The sequence below is a fragment of the Clarias gariepinus genome, chromosome 26, assembly GCF_024256425.1.
Source record: "Clarias gariepinus isolate MV-2021 ecotype Netherlands chromosome 26, CGAR_prim_01v2, whole genome shotgun sequence".
Taxonomy (NCBI): domain Eukaryota; kingdom Metazoa; phylum Chordata; class Actinopteri; order Siluriformes; family Clariidae; genus Clarias; species Clarias gariepinus.
In genome coordinates this window covers 13,754,208-13,780,814 of record NC_071125.1, presented here as the reverse complement: position 1 = coordinate 13,780,814, position 26,607 = coordinate 13,754,208, and the positions used below count along the sequence as shown (strand labels likewise).

The 26,607-nt window shown below is 37.8% G+C and overlaps 3 protein-coding genes across 7 annotated transcripts in view; 1 reads left to right on the top strand and 2 right to left on the bottom strand.

Annotated features, from left to right (window-relative positions):
• Nucleotides 1-8,878, bottom strand: part of fam49bb (family with sequence similarity 49 member Bb) — a 72,462-nt gene extending 63,584 nt beyond the window's left edge. Inside the window, exon 1 of one of the 2 annotated variants that reach the window (XM_053488014.1) lies at nucleotides 8,561-8,878. The gene's annotated coding sequence lies outside the window, so the exon portion shown is untranslated. Of the gene's footprint in view, nucleotides 1-8,393; nucleotides 8,412-8,560 lie in introns of those variants that run through there. The other variant, XM_053488016.1, reaches the window with a different exon arrangement.
• Nucleotides 8,879-15,060: 6,182 nt separating this feature from the next.
• eef1a1l3 (eukaryotic translation elongation factor 1 alpha 1, like 3) lies at nucleotides 15,061-17,490 on the top strand. Its single transcript, XM_053487826.1, has 7 exons — nucleotides 15,061-15,273; nucleotides 15,376-15,555; nucleotides 15,635-15,931; nucleotides 16,030-16,180; nucleotides 16,272-16,528; nucleotides 16,763-16,997; nucleotides 17,145-17,490. The coding sequence occupies exons 1-7, from the start codon at nucleotides 15,130-15,132 to the stop codon at nucleotides 17,255-17,257; spliced, it is 1,377 nt and encodes a 458-aa protein (XP_053343801.1). The 5' UTR covers nucleotides 15,061-15,129; the 3' UTR covers nucleotides 17,258-17,490.
• A 275-nt stretch (nucleotides 17,491-17,765) lies between these two features.
• asap1b (ArfGAP with SH3 domain, ankyrin repeat and PH domain 1b) overlaps nucleotides 17,766-26,607 on the bottom strand; it is a 94,001-nt gene continuing 85,159 nt past the window's right edge. For 2 of the 4 annotated variants that reach the window (XM_053487825.1, XM_053487822.1), the window contains 6 exons: nucleotides 26,071-26,229; nucleotides 22,668-22,746; nucleotides 21,852-21,916; nucleotides 21,230-21,738; nucleotides 20,859-20,981; nucleotides 17,766-18,975 (listed from right to left, as the gene is read on the bottom strand). In XM_053487825.1, coding sequence (XP_053343800.1) covers nucleotides 18,901-18,975; nucleotides 20,859-20,981; nucleotides 21,230-21,738; nucleotides 21,852-21,916; nucleotides 22,668-22,746; nucleotides 26,071-26,229 — 1,010 coding nt within the window. In that variant the 3' untranslated portion in view covers nucleotides 17,766-18,900. The remainder of the gene's footprint in view (nucleotides 18,976-20,858; nucleotides 20,982-21,229; nucleotides 21,739-21,851; nucleotides 21,917-22,667; nucleotides 22,747-26,070; nucleotides 26,230-26,607) is intronic. The other 2 variants (XM_053487823.1, XM_053487824.1) reach the window with 1 other exon arrangement.

Here is a 26,607-nt window from a genome sequence, read left to right as displayed (position 1 = left end):
AGCTAACTAATATACCAATTAGCTGACTAGCTAAGACAAAACACCATGAATTAGTTAAACTATCTAAGAACTCTACAAAAAAGACAAAAAGACACCATAAACTGCATGGGTAAACAAGAGCTACGGCATGACACAATGCAATACTCTGTGATAGTGAGTTAAGGTAGGGCCAGTAAACAACCTACACAACACTAGTCATAATAATTTGCGCTGTAATGTTATGGCTAATTGCTGTAAAATCTGCCATAGAGAAAATGTTATCAAATAGTCCGTTATAGACTGCAGCAAAGATTTTTTTTTTAGGAATGCTCAGATGACATTTTTTCATCAAATGCACCTGTCTTTGCTTTGCTAGTGCGTGACCCCCAACACTGCTTTGCATGCAGAGCAAAGTCTTCATCCATCGACTGTGCCGGTAAACTGATAAACGTTGGGCTGACACCGCTAGTCCAAATATCAGTGGTGAAGCTGAGGACTAAAACATCCTGCAACAGACTGCTTTTGTACAGCTTTGGAAGTATGTTATATTGCTGTTTTTATTTGTTTGCTTGTTTGTTTTGAGTGGGTACTGGAAAAGCCATAGACTGTTATATGTCTCATCATTCTAATTCAGAGTAAATGCATTTTACTTTCCCTTCTTGGACTCTTTGAGCTCCTTTAGTACTATGGCAACTGCCCATGACAACAGTGCCAATGTTAATGTTATTGCTGAAGTCGTAACATAAACTATGCATATTTTTTTTAATTTTCAAGAAAAGACAATTAATTATATATTTAAACAAATCGACATGTAAGCAAAGAGGCCATCCATTTGCCACCACGGTCACTGCAATAAAAAAAAACTATTTTAGAAAACTGCAGTTTTGTTTGCATTGTCTTTCATGTAAGGATGTGTCCATGCACAAGACTTACTTTTAAATGTACTTTTATTTGCTGACTTTACAGGAGAAAACCCACGCTGACCCGATTGCTGTTTCTGTGGTTCACACTCATGCCTTTTTTTTTTCTTAATTTTTTTCAAAGGCATTGGCACACGTTCTGGTGCAAGCGAGAGGATTGGGGACGTGAGCGATTTGCATAACAAACTTTGCCGTAAAATGATTTGGTTTCAATAATATTGGAACAGTTGTACAAGTACAATTATTTGAGAGCAGTATTGGGTATTGGTCCCTTTTTTATTGTGCTCATTTTAAAAATAAAATGCATAAAACCTTTTTATTTTGCAACTATTTTTTTTTTATCCAGACAGCCACCAGTGGCAATCGCTCTTCACAAACATAAATCTAATAAACTTGCAGCAATCTTTAATCCTATGACAAACCCTCTCCTTGCCTGGTTCTAGCCCAGGCACAAGAGTACAGGAGAACACCTGACAGCACAGCTCACAAACAACAAATCATTTAACTGTCACACATATGCAAATATTTAATATGCTCTCGGTACTGAATCCAGTCTTCTGTACTATAATGTGTGCTCCTGTACTCTGGTGCTCTGTCCACAGTGAATAAACTTGCTGAACCTTCTCAAGCTAATAGGAGTAAGTGAAGTGAACTGCAGAACAACAGATTAACATTTAATTAGTTAGTATTTTCTGCAGAATGTGACATTTATTAATGTTACAGTATGTCATTTCCTTTTTTTATCTTTTAAGCTTCTAAAACTCGCAGATTGGCTTGCTAACACGCATGACATACAGTAGCTTAGCTAGCTGGCTAGCTAGCCAAAAGTTAGCCAATGTCAGTCAAGGACTTTTGCTTATCTAAACCCTGTCACAGCGACATCAGCTGCCATCAACACAGTGCGTTGAAAAGTAAAAAATTCTCAGGTATATTCAACCCAGGTAGACTCAGCCAGTATTCAGTCATTATCATCATTTAATGCTACAGTAGCAAAGCACAGCTAACCGTTTGAATCAGTTTGGCTAGGTAAGTTTAACTGGTTACGTAATGAAAAGGGTTTAAATTTTGACTTCTAAAAGGATGATTTGGCTGATAAATAATTTAAGTTTAAAGCCAAAGGCTCCTAATGATTTGTGCTTGACTGCATCCCTTCTAAGTGTGAAGTTTTCAGTAGCCATTATAGAACAGAACAGTTTTTAGTTTCAATTATGACTTAATTTTAACAACTTGCATTCCCATCTAATCAAGGCTCTTCATCCCTGATTACTCAGCCTGGACAGATCTCAGAAGACTGTTGGTTGTTCCAATTTCTTGCATTTGAGAATGATTAAGGCTATAGTGTTCTTGGGCACTTTCAACGCTGCAGAAATGTTCTTGTATTCCTTCCCAAATCTGTGCCACGGCACGATCCTCTCTCACTGGTCTAAAGATAATTCTCACGACCACATGGCTTTACCCCGACATGCACCATTTACGCTGACAACTTACATAAACAGGTGCGTGCCTTTCCTAATAATGTGAAATGAATTCAGTTCGGCACAGGTGGACTCTAATCAAATTGTAGAAGTATCTCAAGTACCCAACTGATAGGAGTACAATACACCAGAGCTCAGTTGCAAGTGTATATATATATATATATATATATATATATATATATATATATATATATATAATCATTTCTTTACAGGAAACATCACCAGATCAGTTTATAAAATATTAACCTTGTTCTTTAATCAATTTAGTATTAGTCTTAGATTATCCGAACCATTAACCAAACAAGTGTGTGTTGGATGTTACTACAGGCAACATAATGTACTGTAGTACAACCCTGACGATCCTCTTGCAGATTTTATGCATGTAACATGAAAAATGTAATATCGCAGTGTGTTTTAAAAAAGTAGAGCGAAAATCCTAAAAAAAATTCTTTTATTACAATGCATGCATGTCAAAATAAAAGCCAGTCAGGGATCTAAAAAAAAAAGAAGTTGCTAAATGAATTATAAGCAGGAAACCTATTTTGTTCCAGGTACTGTACCACTGCTGCGTTTATATTATGTATATGTATTTGTGTGTTAAACATATGCACATGTAAATTTCTAATTGCTTTATTTGTGGAGGTTATTAAAACATAAAAATGTCTACTGTCAGTAACTGTCATATAAAATTATAAGTACGCCCACAAAAAACACGTGTGATGAGTCACTTCCTTGACTGAACAAAGGACAAGAAAGAAACAACATTCACCGATCAGCTATAACATTATAGTGCAAAACATTACTGTGTACGTTCCCTCTCTCTCATGGCCATTCAGGACATATAAAAAATAAATAGCCAAAAAATCCTAAAAAAAAAAAAAAAAATGCAAAAATCCTAAAAATGCAAAAAATAAATAAATAAATAAAAATCTGAAACTTTGTCTAAAGGAAACAACGATCAGTAAATGGAATAAAATAATAACACCTTCTAATCAATCAGATTTAAAAGTGCAATTTTTATGCACATTTCTTGCAAATTTTTAAGAAAATTTGTGTTGAAATGTTTGTGTAAGTTATACTGATCTAAGATTTTTCACTATATTTACAGTGTTTTGCTGATTTTCTACATACCCACGTGCATAAGCTAACTGGTACAGTGCAAGGCGTTTTCTGCACACTGTAGTGACACCCACAAAAGTACAAATGCACAGACAGTGGCATAAAATAAACGATGAGAGTAAAGCCTTAAAGAATAAAGTGCAAGTTATTTTGACTTCATATTTTGACGTGCGTGCAAAATATAAAATATAGTGGTGGTGGTGATAAAACAAAAGCTAAATATTAATTTTAAATAATTATTTTAAAATAATTTTAAAAATGCTTGTGTGGGCTTAGTGTTATTTTTTATTAGCCTTTAATAAAAGCCCGCACCATAAAATGATGTTTTTTTTTTACACAATTTACTCAATTCTCGTACAAGGATGTGTTTGTGATAGAGATTTAGCTATTTCTAAATTTATGGGATTTCTTTCGTAATAGCTTTACTGATTCATGAATAAATTCGTTTGTATCCAGCTTGATAAATGGGACTGCCATGAGCCAAAACCTGACAATGTGACAGCTGTATGTGGCTGTGCTCTCTGCACAGAAGGGGTGGCATTACTCTCACCCATCATTTAGGTCAATACTAGACAGTTCTGGTGTCTGTGAAGTCATGTACAGTACGTTAAAGAGGGCAGTGGGTGTTTTAATAAAAGTCTGTTATCTGCATTGTGACGCAGCATAAGTGGAGGTTGGCTTCAGATGTCTCTCATATCACAGAGAAACCACGTCATAGCCTACACACTCCCTGATTGACTGTCATGCGACAGGGGAGAGCTAGCAAATAATCAAATTTGGACATAAATAGAGTAATAATTTGACCTAGAGTGCAAAAAAAGTTACTGTACAAATTAACCAAAGAGGCTTGCATATCATGTACGCTTTTTACAATTATTAGTGCTTTATTTAGCCTGACTTGAATTCAACTAGGTATCTTTGGAAGCACATTTTCTTTTTAAAACATAAAAGCAGTGGATGGTGCGTGCCCTCAAGCAACAGTAATATCAGTTGCAGCACGCCCACAAGAGACACGTGTGATGAGTCACTTCCTTGACTGAACATAGGACAAGAAATTCACCGATCAGCTATAACATTATAGTGTTAAACATTACTGTGTAGGTTCCCTCTCTCTCATGGCCATTCAGGACATTTCTCCGCAGGGCCCCTAGGGGTGTGCTTTGGCACCAGGATGTTGGCAGTAGATCCTTTGGGTGTTGTGGGTTGCAGGGTGGGGCCTCCATGGATCAGTCTTGTTTGTCCAGCACATCCCATGAGTGCTTAATTGGACTGGACTCGGGGAGGTTAGAGGCTAGGTAGGCGGCCTTGGGGTCTTTGTTGGGTCCTGTGTGTGGTGCGCCGTGGTGCACTGGGTGTTCTGTGAGATCAGACTGGGACAGCATGGGTTAGCCCTGGATGCCTATAATCCTGTCGCCAGTTTACTGCTACATAATTGCTAATCAGTGTTAACGTTATGTGAGGTTAATGCTATGGCTGTTAAATAACACTGGATAGCTTTGGCATAAAACTCGGTATGTAGACCAATTCTGTTCCAAACCCAATTCAGAAATACTTTTCTTACACAAGCCTTTTCATGTAACACTTGATTAGATGACACCAGTCGACCTAAAATGCCACAAAACAATACGTAATATGAAACATGAGGCCCTGGAATAACGTACCAAAAACAAAACTGCGCCCAGGCTCTGATGCTGTAAATAAAGAAAGGAACTGGACAGGCTGAAATTTTCCCCTGATGAGGGTGTGACACCACATGCAACATATTGTAATTAGGCAAAACCGTGCAGAGGGATAAGGTAAAGCTCTAGGCTTTTATAGCTATTTTAGGTAGTGAGATTTTACATTTGAAAAGACATTGTTCTTGCACACTGGAACATTTCTCAATATCTAAAACCTGGTTATCTATTGCCCAACCCACATTTCTCAGAGTTACCCTTCATTACAACCTCTCCACCTCTAAGCAAACATTTCACAATAATTTCTCATCACATTTTAAAACACGAATCAGTAAAACAGCCACTGGCCACACCAGGACAAACTCTGTAGAGCTGATCTTTACAGTTTATATATTATTTCATACAGAATGAATTAAATATTTTTTTTTTCTTCTTAGTCTTAGTCAGATAAATGCCAGTACATCTGGTTTAAGATAAGCAGTAATAAGAAAATCCCTAATACCCACCAAGGTAACATCATACACAGCCAATTTAACTAGCCAGACACCTAACCCAGATATAAAGCACTCATTATAGAGAATGAATCTTCTGTTGGCATCCAATGTGTTTGGCTTGATTGCTAACCATCTGCTTTGGCAGTCAGGGTGTAACTCTAGGGAGGAGAGTAAAATTATATATATTTTAAATAGCAAATGCAATGTAAATAAATATACTGTAAATAATTCAATAAATAACAGGCAATAACCGTCAAATCCTTCAATCATAAATATGGCAACACGAATGACAAGAAGGGCAAATTCACCCCAGATGGGACACCAGTCCAACATTCACAAATAAATTCCATTTAACTTGCCTATTAGTATGTTTTCAGACAATGGGAGGAAACTGACACAAACATAACATGTGAAACTCCACACAGCCAGTAACCTAAGCTTACCATTAGACCATGGACCCTGGAACTGTGAGGTCACAACACTACACACTCTACCACAGTGTTTCCATTGTCTCATGAAATCGGTATCCATAAAATATTTATAAAGATGTCACAAAACATACTATAATTTCACACCCATCAGTTTACGTTTCAAAAAACAAATGACAGAAGATAAATGACTACAAATTTTAGATCTAAACAAAAACAGAACTGCCAATATTTTATGGAAAATAAAAAGAAAACAGAGAAATGACAGGCCTAAATATACAGTTAGGCCCAAAAATATTGGGACAGTGACGCAAGTTTTGTTATTTTAGCGGTTTACAAAAAACATATTCAGGATACAATTATATAATCAATATGGGCTAAAAGTGCAGACTCTCAGCTGTAATTTGAGAGTATTCACATTCAAATTGGAGCAAGGGCGTAGGAATTACAGCTCTTTAAGACGTAGCCGCCTCTTTTTCAAGGGACCAAAAGTAATTGGACAATTGACGCAGAAGGCTGAAAAAAGCAAATAAGGCTGCATGGGCTCTTCCTTCGTTAACCTGTCATCAGTTAAGCAGTTAAAAAGTCTGGAGTTGATTCGAGGTGTAGCGTCTGCATTTGGAAGCTGTTGCTGTGAACATACAACATGCGGTCAAAGGAGGTGAAACAGACTATCCTGAGGCTGAAAAAAAAAAAAAAAATCCATCAGAGAGATAGCAGAAATGTAAGGAGTGGCCAAATCAACAGTTTGGTACATTCTAAGAAGAATGGAGTGCACTGGTGAGCTTGGGAACTCAAAACGGCCTAGACATCCACAGAAGACAACAGTGGTGGATGATCGCAGAATCCTTTCCATAGTAAAGAAAGACCCCTTCATAACATCCAAGTGAACACTCTCCAGGAAGTAGGTGTATCAGTATCTAAGTCTACCATAAAAGGAGACTTCATGAGAATAAATACAAAGGATTCACCAAAAGGTGCAAACCATTAATTAGCCTCAAAAAAGCCAGAATTTACTTTGCCAAGAAACACCTGAAGAAGCCAGCCCAGTTCTGGAACAGCATCCTTTGGACAGATGAGACTAAGATCAACCTGTACCAGAATGATGGGAAAAAGAAAGTTTGGAGAAGACTTGGAACAGCTAATGATCCAAAGCACACTACATCTTCTGTGAAACATGGTGGAGGCTGAGTGATGGCATGGGCATGCATGGCTTCCAGTGGCACTGGGTTACTTGTGTTTATTGATGATGTGACAAAAAACAGAAGCAGCCGGATGAATTCTGAAGTGTAAAGGGATATGCTTTCTGCTCAGATTTAGCCAAATGCAGCAAAGTTGATTGGACAATGATCCAAAACATACTGCAAAAGCATCCCAGGTGTTCTTTAAAGCAAAGAAGTGGAATATTCTGCCATGGCTGCGTCAATCACCAGATCTCAACTCAGTCAGGCATGCATTTCACTTGCTCAAGACAAGACTTAAGGCAGAAAGACCCACAAACAAGCAACAACTAAAGACAACTGCAGTAAAGGCCTGACAAAGCATCACAAAGGAGGAAACCCAGCACTTGGTGATGTCCATGGGTTCCAGACTTCAGACAGTCATTGCCTGCAAAGGATTCCCAACCAAATATTAAAAAGTAACACTTTACTTAGGGTTATGTTTATTTGTCCAATTACTTTTGAGCCCCTGAAATGAGAAGTGTTTGTATAAAAATAGCTACAATTCCTACATGTTTAATTGTATATTTGTGTTCAAACCCTTAAATGAAACAAAGTCTGCACTTCAATTCTGTTGTACTGTAGTTGTTTCATTTCAAATCCAATGTGGTGGCACACAGAGCACAAATCATGATGATTGTGTCACTAACTGCTTGGCCTAACTCATATATATACACACACTACCGTTTAAAAGTTTTATAACACTTTCTAACTCCATGATCGTTCCTGATTTTTATTTCTTTCTACATTGTGAAGGAATGCTGAAGGCGTCCAAGAAATGCATTAATCTCCTTTGAACAGTTAATGGTGAGATGTGTCTGCTACTTCTGCTCTGTAAAGTCCCTATTGGTACATTGCATGATGTCTTACAATAAAAGCTCTTTTACTTCCTATCCTCCCTGACATGATCTGGATTGTCTGATCCTACAGTAAGTTCAAACTCAACAGTACCAGTCTGTTTACTCTAGTTACCGTTATGTACACTGTTCAGGACAAAACAACCTTATATGAGCCTTCGGGGTAGAAAGCGCTTCTAGTGTGGATGTGCACCAGAGCAGAGCTGTAAAAAGCCCACAGGTTACCCGCAGGGTTGTTCACAAGTTCCCCATGCCTTGTCAATCAGCGGGACCGACCTCATTCACACGCTGCTTCATTCACTGGCTCGCCTTATCAGCTCTTCCCTCTGTTTATCCACAAAACACAACACAGCGAACCAGAGTAAAACAACGAATATGAAAATTAAACATACCTTTATCGTGTAAATGCGGTAGAAACCTTGAGAAGCCCTGTTCCGACGCCTAACTCCTGGGAAGAGTGATTTACTTCTCTCTCTCTCTCTCTCTCTATCGCGCGCGCGCTGTCTCACTGCTATTTCCGGGTTGGTGAAACGTCACCGCGCTGTTCGTCCTCGAACAGGTTCAAAAGCGACGCGGCGTTAAACAAGCACGTCAGTAAAAACCTCCCTCTTTCTCTCCCCTATCACACGCTGACTATAAGTGTTTACAGTAAATACGGTCTCGTGCCGAATATCTCCTCATGTTTCCTGCTACCAGCGTCCATAGCACTGCGACAGATGAGGGTTTTACTACCCCCTGTGGCCGACACGTGCAACTGCGCGGACACCAGCCACACCTGATCCGTCCCGTTATTTAGGGCAGTGTTTCCCAAACGTGCTTACGGCACACAGAGCACAAATCATGATGATTGTGTCACTAACTGCTTGGCCTAACTCATATATATACACACACTACCGTTTAAAAGTTTTATAACACTTTCTAACTCCATGATCGTTCCTGATTTTTATTTCTTTCTACATTGTGAAGGAATGCTGAAGGCGTCCAAGAAATGCATTAATCTCCTTTGAACAGTTAATGGTGAGATGTGTCTGCTACTTCTGCTCTGTAAAGACTTCATAACGCCTCTAATCTGAGGTGCTGTTAATTGGTCATTTTCAGGCTGATAACTCTACATGAACTTCTCGTCTGTGGCAGAGGTAGGTTTTGGTCTCGCCCTCCTGGGACGGCCCTCATGAAAGCCAGTTTCATTATGGTGCTTGACGGATTTTGCAAATGCACTTGACAATACTGTTCTTGCAAGAACTATTACAGAAAGGCTGACCACTGTGTCTTAAAATAACAACTAACTGTTGTTTTTGTTGTTGTTACATAATTACCTAATTCCATATGTTTTATTTTATAGTTTTGAAATCCCCAGTACTGTTGTAGAATGTAAAAAATAAATCACTAAACAAAAACAAAGAAATTTGCAAATGTTCTAAAACTTTTGAACAGTAGTGTATATGCACACCCACACATCACACTGATAAACATAAACTGCAACATGTGACTATTAAATATACCATTGTGTATTCGAACATATTTATCTAGGCTAACAGCAAATACTTGGACAAATGATTTCAATAAAAAAAATGTTTGCCACCATTTATAACTCAAAAATGTATCAGTTAAAAATTAACAAATACTAAAATTATAACCTGACTCTCTACAAATTCCAGATGCCACAACTGACTTGATTGTTTTTTGTTTTAAACTATTTTCCATTAATCTATTTTTTCTTTTGAGATGGTCAAATTTTGAATCCGAGTATTTATAATACTGTGACGTGAACAGAATCGCAATACAAATTAAATCGGGACCTGGGTATCGTGATAATATTGTATTAGGGGTCCCTAGATAAATTTCCACCACTATTAATTGAATGACTAGATCACAAAGTAAGCAAAAGCTCCAGTATAATTTTCTAATCCCTTTTTTTTTTTATTAGACGTAATTTATTCTGTGTACTGATTTTATTTTGGTCGAAATATCTAAGGAACTGCAAAATTCTAGTATGGTTTTGAGACAAAGATTAGTACAAGATCATGCTGTTTAACTGAGGCTGTCTAGTTACAGCAGGAGTCTCTCACACACACGCAAATTTATCTTTAATGTATGTATGTGTATATATTGTGTGTATGACTGAGCAAAAAAGCAAATAGTTAGATAATTACTGTTAGTTATTTAACCCTAACTGATGCAGTGAGCAGTTTCTCATTTCTTAAACAACCAGAGCTGAAGACATATCCTGTGGTTGTGGCAAAGATGTTACTCTTTGTTTCAGAAGTGTCAAATTATTGGCCTAAATCAAGAGAAGAAAACAACTAAGGAGAACATCTTTAGTGCTAAGTTAAGAACTAAACACATTGTTAAAACCTGGAAGGATAGTAGTGAAGAAATAGCCTGAAAAAGCAACAGTAGAATTCATAGCTACAGTATGTTTAATAATGAAAGTAAGAGGGATTTCAAGGGATTGGGACTAAACAGCTGTGTTGCTTAATGAATACCAAGTATTAGTGAGGGTATTTGAAGAAAAAAAAAAGGTTTCAATTTGCAAATGAGCATAAAGAATGGACTGTGGATCACTAAAAAAAGGTCATGTGATCTGATGAGTCCAGAGAGGCAGAATAAATGATGCACCCATAATTTCAAGTTTCTACAGTACCACCATAACTAACTACCTTTGTTGGGGCTGTGTTATGGCCTGGGGTTGCTTCTGTTGGTCAGGTCTAGGCTTTACACAGCAATATAATTCTCCCATCATCAATACAAGATTTTGGAGAGAAATTATTGCGACTAGATGGAAATAAAAGATGTGACATTGCATAGGCTTATCGAAATGCCTTTCAAAACAAAAGACAGTCGAACGATATACAAGAGTGTGTGACTTTTTTGTGGCCGGGCAGTGTTCATTAGAGTACTTTGACATCACAGCCACAATGAGCTCTACTAATCCTGCTTTGAACTTCTGTCGTCAGGAGCAACTCAGGGTTCATGTGCAGTGCACCAACACTGGTGACTTGGGTTGAATCAAAGGCTGCCAAAAATAAAGTTGTCTCCAGAATCAAATAACATCTTTTACATGTGCTGCAATAGAACCCCTCAGCTCAGAGCCAACATGTTATCCAAAGGTGTCTTGCCATTTTGCCAAGGGTGCAAACACAACACGCTACTGTATATCAAAACCGTTTGATTATTCTAAATACCACGTCTTTGACATTTTAAAAGACTTGTCAGGCAAGCACTACATGATCTATTATTCCTGGTGGTGGTGATAAATTAAATCTACATAGCTAGCCAAATTAACTAGTTAAATTATACTAAATCCTACACAAACTTAAATTTTACGTTTCGGCACTTGTGCGATGAATGGGTAAAAATATGTATGCATGTTCATTCTGTGTTATTCAAGTACAGTACTCCTACTTTAGCTAATAATATAAGTAAGTTGCTTTTAAGGGATTTCAATGTTTTTTGTCAGTATTAAGAAATGCTAAAATTCTTGTCAGTGGAAATCACAGGCTACAATACAAAAAAAATTTAAAGAAAAGAAAGTAATCTTTTCCTTTTTATCAACAGGATATTGTGAGTTCTATCAACATGAATGTTAAGCAACATCCTTAGACTCTTAGCTCTGTGTTAAAATGTAAGTCTGCCTTTTCTTAAAAGCAAAATGTAAGTGAATATTTAACACTAAAAGCACTGGAAATTCTACATATTGATCCAAAGATCCACTATTTCATGGTTACTTTAGTGGTTCTGTCCTAACATGTGGCTTCTATTTCAATATGGTCATCATTAATATTAACAGCGATGGCAAAAACCTACATGCTGAAAGCCTGTCAAAACATGCTAGTCTACAGAAGGTGAAACAGCAGACATGATCATTCCACCCCGCAGTAGCCTTGCACTATGGCATGATGGTGCAACGGAGCCTCGTACCATGGCGTGATGCCCAGGGTTTCTATGATGCCACCTGATGTAGCAGGAATGAAATGCAAGCATTCAGCATCCTCCCACTCGCACAGATGGGATGCCTTACAGAACAAATGGCCATGCTGGGAGCAGTAGTCAATTTGGCTATGCTGCACACACATGCTGACACATAACATCTCATAACCACTAGCACAAGGACTTCCTGTATGCTTTCAGCTTCCACTTTCAAAGCCTTACCTTACCATACCATAAAAGGGGAAGAAGGCTCAGCAAATAACGTGGCGGTGAGGATCGAACTAATAAAGCGACCGTCAATTCTGAACTGTTTATCTAGTTTCTAAAATGTAAAAAAAATAATAATAATTCACAAAATGACGGCCGAATATAATTTCTGATTTCCGATTGATGTAAAGGGAATTGTGTTTTTACTCATACAGTGATCATTCATTTGATGGATGCATTTCATGAAAGGAAGTAAAAACAAATCTTATATTATAGAAAACAAATCGTATATCATAGAAGCAATCTTAAAATCAATCATTGTGTTATATTATGATTTACTATATTTCCTAGGTTCATATTTAGCTCTCTTGAAAAGCAGAATGTAAAAAAAAAGTGAGGAGTTCTAAAGATCTTTATTATTATTATTATTATTATTATTATTACTGTATTGTTTAAATCTCAATAACTGATCCTTTGAAAAAAAAAAAAAAAGAATCAGAAGTCCCTATTGGTACATTGCATGATGTCTTACAATAAAAGCTCTTTTACTTCCTATCCTCCCTGACATGATCTGGATTGTCTGATCCTACAGTAAGTTCAAACTCAACAGTACCAGTCTGTTTACTCTAGTTACCGTTATGTACACTGTTCAGGACAAAACAACCTTATATGAGCCTTCGGGGTAGAAAGCGCTTCTAGTGTGGATGTGCACCAGAGCAGAGCTGTAAAAAGCCCACAGGTTACCCGCAGGGTTGTTCACAAGTTCCCCATGCCTTGTCAATCAGCGGAACCGACCTCATTCACACGCTGCTTCATTCACTGGCTCGCCTTATCAGCTCTTCCCTCTGTTTATCCACAAAACACAACACAGCGAACCAGAGTAAAACAACGAATATGAAAATTAAACATACCTTTATCGTGTAAATGCGGTAGAAACCTTGAGAAGCCCTGTTCCGACGCCTAACTCCTGGGAAGAGTGATTTACTTCTCTCTCTCTCTCTCTCTCTCTATCGCGCGCGCGCTGTCTCACTGCTATTTCCGGGTTGGTGAAACGTCACCGCGCTGTTCGTCCTCGAACAGGTTCAAAAGCGACGCGGCGTTAAACAAGCACGTCAGTAAAAACCTCCCTCTTTCTCTCCCCTATCACACGCTGACTATAAGTGTTTACAGTAAATACGGTCTCGTGCCGAATATCTCCTCATGTTTCCTGCTACCAGCGTCCATAGCACTGCGACAGATGAGGGTTTTACTACCCCCTGTGGCCGACACGTGCAACTGCGCGGACACCAGCCACACCTGATCCGTCCCGTTATTTAGGGCAGTGTTTCCCAAGCGTGCTTACGGACAGCGCATGCGCCGCACAGGGTCACAGTCAACTCCTAACCCTTTAACACACCCCATTTGGACTGGATGAAGGCTTGTCAATGAGCCAGGTCTTTTAGATATACCAGCAGCTTCGTGGATGTTGGATCACTCCAACGCTATCCGTTTCACCCAAATAGTCTGGTTCCTCTCAAGGTTTCTTCCTTTTACCATCATCGTCCTCGGCTTGCTCATCACGTTCACATCTCGTACAAACTTAAATAATTCATTTGATTGTGACAATCCCGGGGGTTTGTGTATGGGCTGGAGCCTATCCTCAGTATCCCAGGCCGGGTACACCCCAGACGGGGTGCTAATCTGTCATAGGGCACACACATACGTACACACTCCCACACACTACGGACAATTTGGAAACACCAATTAGGTGCATGTCATTGAAATATGGGAGGAAACCAGAGAACCCGGGGGAATCCCACCAAGCATGGGGAAAACATGCAAACTCCACGCACCCAGAGGCGGGAATTGAACCCTGAAGGTGCAAGGCAACAGTGCTAACCACTAAGCCACCTACCTCAGTAGGCTATGTCATATTGAATGTAGCATTCAATATAACATACTGAAGTAGCTCAAATACTGTAGTATAAGTTAGATTGCAGGTTGCCAGCACGTTTTAGTATCACTTCGGTTATGAGCAAAGATGCTGATATGTGCAGGCAAGGGGACCAAGGTTGAGAACCTACATATAAAAATTCATCTATCCCTCCAGAAACCCTTATAGTCCAACTAGTGACTGTGGAGGCCAATGGTGATTACCACTGTAGGATATATTCCCACCAAGCACAGGGACAACATGGAATTTCCATGCACACAGACCCCAAGGTGAGAATCAAATCCGGAAAATGGAGGTGCAAGGCTCCCACAGTCAAAAGAAATGCAGTTTAGGCTAATTGGTGTTTCTAAATTGTCCACAGTGTGTGTAATGCAATATCCTGGGTATACACAGCCTTCTGCCCAAATCTTCAGTCCCCCCACAACCGTGTCAGGATAAGCCATATAGAAGTTGAATGAATGTATGAATAAACCATCATAAGTTTAATACACTATTTTACAGGTGGCCAACTAGGTCCAACAGGTCTAATACCCAATTAAAATCAATAAAAACTAATTATTTAATTAGATCAAATATTTTAAAAGAGTACACACAAATATACCAAGGCTGTGGTCTGGTGGACTATTAATACATGTTAAGTAATACTATATTTTTTAAACAGCTTTTTAAAATGTGGTCTAAAAGATGTAATTAAAGCAAAAAGTGTCTCTTCTCACAGGCTTGCAAATCAACCTAGAGGCATGCACACCTGAGATGCATTATAGTGCTCTATTTAAGTGAATCATGAGGGTTGCTCTGTTTAAAAACTTTGGTGTACCTCAAGCAACATTAAACTTCCAAGAACTAAACAGCCTAACTGCCAGTGAGAATTCGAGTGAATTTATCTCTAATATGGGGAAAGAGAAGATCCATATCAACCTTGTCATCATTGGTCATGTTGACAGTGGGAAATCAACCACTACTGGCCATCTTGTTTATAAATGTGGTGGTGTTGACCCAAGAACTCTGGAGAAGTATGAGAAGGCTGCAGCCCAGGTTGGTGTGTGTATGTTGGTTCTATGCTTGGCCATATTTGTTTTAAATCTTTTTCTCTAGATGACTAAACTTGCTAATTTCTTTTTTTTTTTTTATCCCCAGATGGGGAAGGGTTCTTTCAAGTATGCATGGATTCTGGATAAACTTAAGGCTGAAAGAGAACGTGGCATTACCATTGATATTTCCTTGTTAAAGTTCAATACTCAGAAGTATGTGTTCACAATAATTGATGCACCTGGTCACCGTGACTTCATTAAGAACATGATTACAGGAACCTCACAGGTAGTTTCCAATCCCAAGAATGTTTTAGAATGCAAATGTTATTTACACATTTAAGTGATGTGCTGTTAACTGTTTGCAGGCTGATGCTGCTCTGCTGGTTGTCTCTGCAGCAAAGGGTGAGTTTGAGGCAGGTGTATCCCGGAATGGTCAGACAAGGGAGCATGTTTTGCTTGCCTACACGCTAGGAGTTAAGCAGCTTGTAGTCTGTGTCAACAAAATGGACCTCGCTGAACCACCTTTTAGCCAGAAACGTTATGAGGAGGTAGTGAAAAATGTAACTGTTTTTATCAAGAAGGTTGGTTACGACCCTACTGCTGTACCCTTTGTTCCCCTGTCTGGTTGGGGTGGTGACAACATGCTTGCACCTTCACAGAAGGTAAGCTAGTTATTCTACAGTACTTGATAAAGCTTCTCAAACATGGTCTTTGTTGCACAGACTTGTGGATAACAGTGGATTGAACCCTTTTCTACTAGATGTCTTGGTTTAAAGGATGGAAAATGAAGAGAAAAGATGGCTTTTCAAGTGGGAAGACACTGTTGGAAGTGCTGGACTCCTTGTATCCACCAGTGCGCACTGCCAACAAACCACTACGTCTACCACTTCAGGATGTGTATAAAATTGGAGGTTGTTTGATCACTTTCGTTGCACTGAAAATGCTTATTTTGGCCATAGTGACCTTAAGGTTTGATTTATTCACCCTTACTCTTTTTACTAGGAGTTGGAACAGTTCCTGTGGGCAAAATTGAAACTGGAATTCTGAAGCCTGGGATGGTTCTGACCTTCTCACCAGCTAAGCTGACTGCAGAGGTTAAATCTATTGAGATGCATCATCAGGGACTGCAGACAGCCTTGCCTGGCCACAATGTGGGCTTCAACATCAAGAATGTGGCAGTCAAGAACTTAAGACGCGGAGATGTAGCTGGTAATGCCCAGCAAGACCCGCCATCTGATGTCAACAGTTTCATTGCCCAGGTAACTTTGAGATGTTCATAAGACATCTAGATAATCAGCTCTGACCTGGAATTGTAGTAACTTGAACTGAATCAGACCCGCCCTTAAACATTGACTAACAATTATAATGTCCTTGCATTCAGGTTTAAGCACATGATTTAAATTTTTTTGTTCTAATATTTTCATCTCATTTCTTAGACATTATCAGGCATAATGTGGTTAATAAATGGTACCTAATGTATGCCCTTTTCACAGGTGATTATACTTAATCATCCTGGCAAAATAAAGTCTGGTTACTCTCCAGTGTTGGACTGCCATACCACCCACGTCACTTGTAGCTTTGCAGAGCTGCAGGAGAAGCTTGATCGTCGCACAGGGAAGAAACTGGAAGACTTGCCTCCTTTCTTGGTCTCTGGAGATGCTGCCACAGTCAAACTTGTTCCCATCAAACCCCTCTGTGTAGAAAGCTTCTTTAGCTATCCACCTTTAGGTAAAGTCTGGTTATTGTGCAGTCATTCTTTAGTTGTGGCTTAAACATCTGGTTGAAGCGCATATGATTTGTCACGAAAAAAAAAAAAAATCTTGGGGTAGGGGCATTACTGTCAGGTTTGTAGAATTTCCTCTTTGTTCCTTTCAGGGCGGTTTGCTGCAAGAGACCTGAAGCAGACTGTTGCTGTTGGGGTGATTAAGTCTGTGGAGAAGGTGAACCAAGCAAGAAGGACTGCACAAAAAGTTCAAGTATCAAAATGAGTTGATCACTTAGATTTTTTTTCTTACACCTTTATTTACCAGTGGTCTGGTATGTAAAAACCATAAGAGGTTAAAATTGAGTTTGTTTTTTGCGCAAATTATGTTGAGTTGCAAAGGAAGCTCCTGCTTTTAGTTAAGATGGCCAAGGAAGCTTTTTGTCATAAATAATTTAACTGGAGCACTATTACTGAGGAATTTTGTTGCTAGACTGCAAAATAAATGATTTGTGTGCATTTCTGGCTTGCTTTTGTGTCCATCTTCCTACCTTTTTAATCAAGGCTGTGGGGTGAACTTCCACATGTGACCCCTTTAAAATGTTTTCTGAAACTGACAAATTTGTTTAAAAGCATTCCTGGGGACTTCATGAGAATGGCAAGGTGGTTATTTTAAAGGAAAAAAAAAATCCATGCAAAAAAAAAATGCTGTGGCATTAAAAAGCTCCCTGTGCAAAGAAAGTAAATTAACTTTATATGTGGCAACTCTTGTGGTAATGGAAGAGAACAGCATGCATGTTAAGCCTTTCATTTAAAATGCCATTTTATTTAGTCTTTTAAAACATTACATTAACTTCTCACTTTATTAAAGCTTGCTGTGTGGCAAGAAGTTTTCCGCTAGAGCCATTTTATTCAATTTACAATAACCTGAGTATACCACTAACATCTTGCTATAACAGTGCATGGCAAGTTGCTCAGGGTGAAGGTGGTGCTTCATTAGATGGCCATTGCAATGTTTTATAACTCCCTACACTCTTCAGTACATCACATTCTTGTGCACAGAATGCTTCAAGTATAATACCTTCAATGTGCATTGATTTTTTTTTTTTTGGGGGGGGAAGATATTTATGGAGCAAAAACCAATGATACAATAAAAGTGAACATTAAAACATCATTACAAATATCCTTTAGAGCAGAAGGGTGAGCTCCAGCTCATCAGATGTGGCTTCTAATACTGAGGACACAATTTAAAAACGATAGGTACAGTATATGCAGCTTACAGGTTCATGTCACAATAAAATCAAAAGGGAATAAGTGAAAATTACAAGCCATGATTCTCTCACTAGATGTGCTATAGTGGTACTGTATGTTGGAGATGAAAATATTAAAATAAGCAAGCCTGAACAGTCATTCTAGCTACAGCCTATAACCAAGTGTGCCATTTTAGTTACAATACAATGATCAGTCTGCATTAAAACTTTACACATCACAATCTGTACAGCACAGGTCCTGGTATAGACAACTGACAGGCAGACGATGATCATACTGTACATGTTTTACTTTCTAACAGGTTTGCATATTTACACACAATACTAATCCCTGTGTATGTGTTTGTGCAGCCAGTATGAGTATGTACAGTTACAGTATCATATACAAAAGCACTAAAAAATAGCTGAAAAAGGATATGACTAAGTGCTGGGTGCAGTTTCAGCTGTGCTGAACAGGAATGGAAACACTGGTGATGCCAAATACTCATCATTCACACTGCACCTCTATGTTGGGGAGGAAGTTAATAAGAGGTTTCTGCATCTTTTTGTGGCACATCATATTTTAAACACCCATGGAGGTTCCAACAGCTATTTACAAGTTTCTCTTTATAGGAGATCAGCAAGGTGAGAAGGGTTATCGAACTCAGCTCAGTATCTGCTGTCAGTCAGACAGGATATGAACAAAGGACATTGGGAAAACACCTTTTCTCTCTGGCTGTCCTTCTATATGTCCAATCTAAGGAGAGAAAGAAGACAAAATATTAGTCATTTAAATTATCCTATTTAAGGACACACCGCTATGAAAACCACTTCAGTTTGCCACAGTACAGTTGGTGAATAATAAATTCTTAACAGACCAACAGAAGTTGGTTTTATAAAATCAAATAGATTGCGTATAGTCTCTTGTATTTGGGGATTTGGCCATGAAACCCCAAAAGCATTTCTTATTTCCTAAACAACCATGTCAGAAGACATATCCCTGTTGTCATGAAAAAGATGTTATGCTGTTTCAGAAGAGTCAAATTATTTGGCCTGCATAAAGAAAAGAAAACAAATAAGGAGATTGCTGAAACTACTAAAATTGGGTTAACATTCTGAACGAGCATAATGGAAGATCAATTAAAGGCTTAGTGAAATATAATAATGAAAAACAACAGTATAACTCATGGCTATGTTTTTCAGGGATTGGGGCTGAAAAGCTGGGTAGCCTTATGAAAACCACTTATCAGCAAGGCTATTTGAAAGAAAGGCTTTAATGTGAGACAACAAAGAATAGAGTGTGAAGCATTAAAAAAAGGTCATGTAGTCTTATGAATCCAGATTGACCCGGTTTTAGAGTGATGGGTTCATTGGGATAACAAAAGAAATGAATGAAGTAATGTTACTATGAAAATTACAATTTTCACACATGGGTTGGCCACCTTAAGAGAATCCTTGGGAGGTCATCAGACTTTCCCATCGTCAATACAGGATCTATCTAAATAAATACACTCTGGACGGAAATAAATGTTGTGACACTGCATAAACTATTCAAAACAATGCCATGTCTGTAATTAAAGCAAAAGGCGTTCCAACAAAATATACTGTAATAGTTTGTGACTTTTTTGGCCCGACTGTGTGTGCGCGCACCCTTAAATGATTATGCTAAGAAAGCTGTGGTTACATTGTTCAAGTAAAAGCAGTTGTTCTCCATTCATATTTTACCTTAAAAAAATTTCCTTAAGTGTAAAAAGATAAAATGTGGAAAACTTGAAAGGGTTTATACAGCACCATATAAACCCAGGAATCCCTTGCACCTCCATAAGAAGCAAACAGACAGAAGCATCCTAGACAGTATAATAAAGTGTTTTTTTACACCAACAGTGCACAAAATTTTTACACCAACTTTTACACCACCTGTGCACACACTCCTTTTCATACAGCAGGACTCTTATTTCTCTTAAATTAGTTTGCCATTAATGACTTGCCATTAATCCAGTGACTGGATTTCAGAAATTCATTTTATATTTGTGTGTGTGTAGCTCATACTGTTGAAGTAATCCATTAAAAACTACTAATTGTGTCTTTTAAAATGTAACAGCAAATACTTTACTTATTACTTCCTGGAAAAGTAATTGCACTACATTATGTTTCATCCAAATTCCCTAGACCCTCCTTTAATCAACTAATAGAATATTAAATAGATAGAAAAAATGACTGGTTATATTTTTCAGATTGCTTTTGCCGCCCAACTATAAATTTGCAAAAAAAAATATTTAAGATCAAAAATATTTATCATTTAAGAGGTTTTAGTCACTTACCACAATTGGCAACCTTTTATTTCTTATTTTACTAGCCTGGAGGTATTGCCTGATTAAATGTATAACTGTTACTGTTATATTTATGTAATATGTTTGGTGGTTGTGTTGAGCCGTGTGGGACGGGGGTGGGGGGGGAATAGGGTGTGTGTGTTTTTTTTTTGTTTGTGTGTGTTTAGTTGTTTTTTAATAATATATAAATATATTTATTTAGAAAAATGAAGAAAGGTAAATTGTATGTCTGTAACTGCAAGTACTGTATTGTTTTCCTTTTTTTCAATAAAAATATTTGAAAAAAAAAAAAAAAAGAAGTTTTACTCACCCACCACTCTTGATCCTCCTCCCCTGTTACCACAATGACTTCGCCCTCTGCAAACGTTAGCTCATCATCATTATCTGCCTGACAGTCATAGATGGTCTTCACTCGCCGCAGTTTAATCTTACCCTGCATTCAAATTAAGAAAATATATTATTATGCATACTTCTTATACGTTATGGATCTATATCATGAGCTGCCTGTTTGTTTTCTTTTTAGAACAGTATGCCCTCCACCGGTCTTGAATAAATTGTGACTTTCACCTAGACATTTTAACTTACACTTCTGAAATTGTTTTAGTGCCTTAAAGCTAAGGCACATAACAATAGACACCTTGACTTGTTGCTACAAGACTTTTAAAATCTTCAGTAACTCACTGTGCTAAATTTCCTAGGAAGTGGTGTTGGAGTTTCTGGGCCAGACGCCAGGCTTCCATTGGTGTCTTCCGTAGAGTGAGTGAGCGGAGGTAAGGTTTCATCTTGTTGATTAGTCACTGGCATGTCAAAGTGCTCAGGTTTGTGAGCTACGTCTACAGGAGGGGACTTATGCACAGGTTCAGGTATTCCATATTTGGGATTTGAAAAATCTGGAAGTAGTGGTTTGGGTGGGAGGTCTTTGAGTTGAGGTTTGGGTGGTAAGTCTCCTGGCTGAGGTTTGGGGGGCAGATCAAAGAGCTGCGGCTTTGGGGGTAGTTCTCCAGGTTTAGGGGGTAATTCTGAGATATTGGGTTTAGGATGGAGGTCCCCTGGCTGAGGTTTATCAGGTAAAGAGAATTTCTGTGGAGTGTCGAACCCTGGAGGAGACTTTGGAAACAACCCTGGCTCTGGAGACTGGCTGGGTTTCTCCACTGAAGGGTGGTGAATTGTTTCAGTCTTACGCAGGACAACTAAGGACACAAGCAGAATGCATCAGTTTTCACCAAATATACAGCAATAGCTACCTGCAAAGTGCCCTGTTCCCTGCCTTTAAACTTTTCAAGTCAGAAATAAAGTGACTTACACTTCTGAGGTAGTGTGGGAAGAACCCTTGGGCCAAGTGTAGCTTTAGTGGTACTTGACGCTGTGCTAAGGAAGTCAAAACAACCCAACTGAGTGACTGGTACAAAATTAATTACAACCAAATGAATGGCTTATTGTGTTTTCTGTTCAACACATGACTTTAATACATTGAGTCACTTTATAGATATGAAATTAACTGTAAAATCTTATAATATATGGTGCCTAAGAGCCAATTTTATCAAAGAATTAATATCAAAATCAAAGAAATATCTTTGATTAAAGCAAGTTATTTATAATTACAACAACACAGTACAGTTTTTCTGTCACGGTTAAAAGTACATGTGAAATCAAATGAATGCATGATGTGATAAGGACTAAAACAAGTTTCTACCTGTCCACATGGCCATAGCTGCTTTGCATGTCTAAACAATCGCTGGTGACAAGAAAGTTACTTAACTACATTTGACCTAAATAACAAAGCACAAATACATCTTTACTGGCTTGTGTGACCTTTCCAATGCAAATTAACTGTGTTTATGTTCCACCTGCACCACAAAGGCTTTATCAGTCCAGCTGACTGAATGTTTCATAGGAATTACATACCCTAGGGTTTAAAAGCATAAAACTCAAGATGAAACTCAATTAAGTTTTCTGTTTCTGTACATAGACTGCTGGAGGATGCCATCAATGATTTTAATGCTAACTGGAGAAAAAAATGTAATTACTTAAGACTTGTTTCAGGGTGACTCTCCTTTCCCAAGCCAAATTAAATACAGAATTTAACATTCTGATTGAGGCCCTTGTATAGTCTATTTACCTCTGTTGTTGTAGTATGCCTTCAAATCGATTTGTTATGGGTGACATTTTATTGATTGGAGGAGGTGTAGAGTCGCTTCCTAAAAGCACAGAGTACATGTCAACATAATGCATACATACAGTACATAAGTACATAGCTACATACAGTACATACATTTTTACTCATCTCAAAGACACAACAAAACATTACTAATAAAGATAAAAAGCTCTGGTTTATACTTCTGCATTGATGCATATTTGCGCACTTACAATGTTTCACAAGGCACATGCAGTGACACTCTAGCCTGCTTTCCTAGCAATGTATACAGTGCTGTGTTGCTGTGCTGACTGGTTGGCGGTGAGGTCTGTTCGGTATCATACCCAAAAACATTATGCTTTTTCTGGCTTCAGATTTAGACTGTTTAAAATATATCTCAAGGTTAAGCCATTCCATTTTCACAAATAGCTTCTACTGTTGTAGGTGAAAGCAATATATTGAAATATAACTTGTAAAGAAGGTGCATTCAAAGGTTATTTTTTTCAAGACTTTATCATCACATATTGTAATTGGGTTTATTTACAGAAAACTAATTATTATTTGTGGCAGTTGTAGGGATTAAAGTAAAGTTAAAAGGGTGATAGAACTTGAGTTTAAAAGGTGAGGACACTCGCAGCAGTATGTTGAATTTTTAACTACAGATTAAAACTAGAGACAATTTCTTGACAAACTGTGAAGTTGGGGTTCATGGGTAAATTGGTTTTCCTGGTGAAAACAGCTTATTTGTAGGCCATACGGTTTCTGAGATAGGGCCATTCACCTATTCTGGATCTGTGAGTGTGTGTACAGTATGTGTGTGTATATGTGAGTGTGAGGGGAGGGGGAAAAGTTTGGCCCAGTTTTCTTACATGTCTTCCGCTGCATGACAGACTCACACACAGATTATGTAAATTATCCACTGGCCTAACTGGAAAAGTGAGTATGCTGCTTTTTGCCCAGACATCTCAGCAACCATTAGTTTTAGAATTACTTTCTTTTTCTGGCATTTAAAATTATACGCATACCAATGGTGGATATTAATTTTAACAATATTTAAATAGGAAAATGTTTTGATACCTTGTGTTTGATATTTACGTCTGCATTGTGTGCTAGTATGTTTGGGACCAGCACAAAACATGAACTAAAACCCTATTGTAGCTTTGCGATAGCTTTGGGGCATTGGTTAAGAATCAAACATGAGGCTTCCGCGTTGCAAACAAGAAGTGTACCGCTGAGCCACCAACAACCAATGTTTCTGATCCAAATGTATTAAAATCATTGTAAGGTCAAACTGGCATTTTTTGCACACAGTAAAACGGGGGAGGGGTACACTGTGGTTTAGATCAAACTGATTTCTTGTGCAGGTTACAGCTCACTTAAGGCACAGGATACATGAATACAAAGTGCAAGGCTTTATTACTGGCTACAGCTGTCACTAAACGTAATCTTTGAAAAATCACCCAATAAAAAGTTTAAAACAATGAAAAAAAACAATTTTTTGATTTACCCTCTATTTTAAATAAAATGTACTTTTTGTAAATTTTCATGTGGTTCTTCCATATAGTATGAAGACTTCATCTTGTCCAAGTGTCACTGCATGAGGACCCCAACATGCTCAGAGTCAAACAAATGCAGAAGTATAATTCAGTACAAAAGTTGCAGGCAATGCTCATTGGTCCAAGAAATATGGTCACATCTAATGTTCTATATAACATATATACAGTGGATATAAAATTAGCAGGATGTTGGGATCTAATAACAAATTAATTAAATAAAGATAAGCATGGACAGAATCTCACTGGCAAAATGTTTTTATCAGACGAAAAAGTCTCAAAACGTCAGATGTAACATGGCATTCCATGGAAGCCATCATCAGCAAGTGGAAAAATGGTGCACCACAGTAATATTACTTTCCTCCAAAACTGACAAAAGAACAAGACAAAAAAATGCCTCAAAAAAGGCTTCCCACACACGAACAGCATCATTAATAGAATATTTGGTTACACTAATAAAAAGTGATACTCCCTGCAGGTAACATCATCATCTGGTATTCTTTACATGATCAGTATTTAGGGTAGGATGGCTGAGCGCAAAAACACTATCAAGAACATCACACACACACGGTAAAGAGTGGTGGTTTCATCAGGCTGCTTCTAAGCATCTAGATGTAGATACAGTAGCAGAAATTTCAGAAAGCTGAAATTCTAATATCTGTCGCATACTCATTTTCTGATGGCAAACCAAAATAAATATGTACAGTCTATAGCAAAAAACAAAAGCACTGACTTCATCATTACAACATTTTTAGAGAGAACAATACATTAAAAGGTGGAAAAACCCAACATGAATACTTTTCATATCCACTGTATCTTCTATTAAATCATTAAAAAAAAATTTTTTGCGTTTTGTTTTACTTGTAGTCTATGACCACGCCTGACCTTTGCAGTTACAGAAAATCCTTCACATCATGCAAAGTACTGAAAGTAAGATGAGCAGGGGGATCAAGAAAAAAAAAAAAAAACTAGGATTGTTAGTCTGAGCCTTCCATTAGCAGCTTTGTGCTCTAAAAGGTTGTTAGTCATTTAAAGAACAAAAGAGTATGTAAATCATCTTTTTTTGATAGCTTCTATGTGTTCAATGCTGACATAGTACTCAAATATCATACAAAAATAAAAGTGCCAAATCTGTACTTAATACTGATATAATGTTTAAAATAAAGAGATGAGACAGTGAAATCACCTACACCACAATCAAACAATCGGACATGAACAAAGTTATGAAGAACAATATGTATTGAATTAACCAGGGTCCCATTCCTCATATCTGGTTCATCCAAGATAAATCAATATGGTCAATTAACAACTCGTGAATTATTTGAATTAAAACCCGACTCATATGGAATAAATATGTGCATAATTTTATGCTTCCAATTGTTAGCTAATAATGCTGCATTACGTCAGTTTGTAAAACTACATATTTGTATTTTTATACATCGAATGTACATGAAATCTTACAAATATTTTGTGTTATTTCTCAGTTTGAAAGTGTTCAAATTAAGTTTTAATTATTGTTTGGATGATACATTGGATGTACTGTACATTCCTTACTCAAATCATGTTTGTGAAAGAGTAAATAAAATTTTCTTGGCAGGTTAATAAAGTTATAAAAGGAATAATAATAAGTTTAAGTCGGATATCAGTAAGTTGGCTTTCTCAAGCCAACTTAATAAAAAGGGTTATGAGCTCTTATGCTGGGGAATTTAAATGTTAATTTTAGGTGCTACAAAAACCTTGGATCATCTACAGTGCATGACATTATAAGCCAAGGCAAGAGAAATGGAGCCCGTGGTTTTAGTTTGAGTGGTGAGCATAGACCCACAAGAGCGCACCTTTACACATTGATGAGTGTAAGAGTGGGGTTGGGGGATCTGACAGTGTGCGTTTGTGACCAGGGGGAAGGGGTAGGGGTCTCCTCTTGGATAGTGCAGAGCTGCTGTCGGAAGGGGTCTGGGAGCCAGGGGAGAGTGGCGGGGATGAAGGTGGCAGGGCTGGAATGAGGGTGAAGAAACACACAAGAACACAAAAAACAAAAACACAATGTCATGCAATGAGATAATCGCAACAGAAATTACTGATATGTTTCATTATTCTGATAATTAAAAAGAGGAGAATGAGTAGACATGATGTAGATGAATTGTCAAAGGAAACAGAAGTCGTGGTCATGCTCAGCTACAGTACGGCTGCACAATTTATTGTATTTTAATTAACATTTATGTTGCATTCAAATTTTTTTTTTTTTTGGCATACGAAAATAGCATTATGAAATAATATTGGCATAATATTAGTTTTTATTAATTCTAGTGTATTAAAATGTGATTCTCCATTCTGTTAAGATTTAGCATTTGACAGATTCAAACAATTTATCT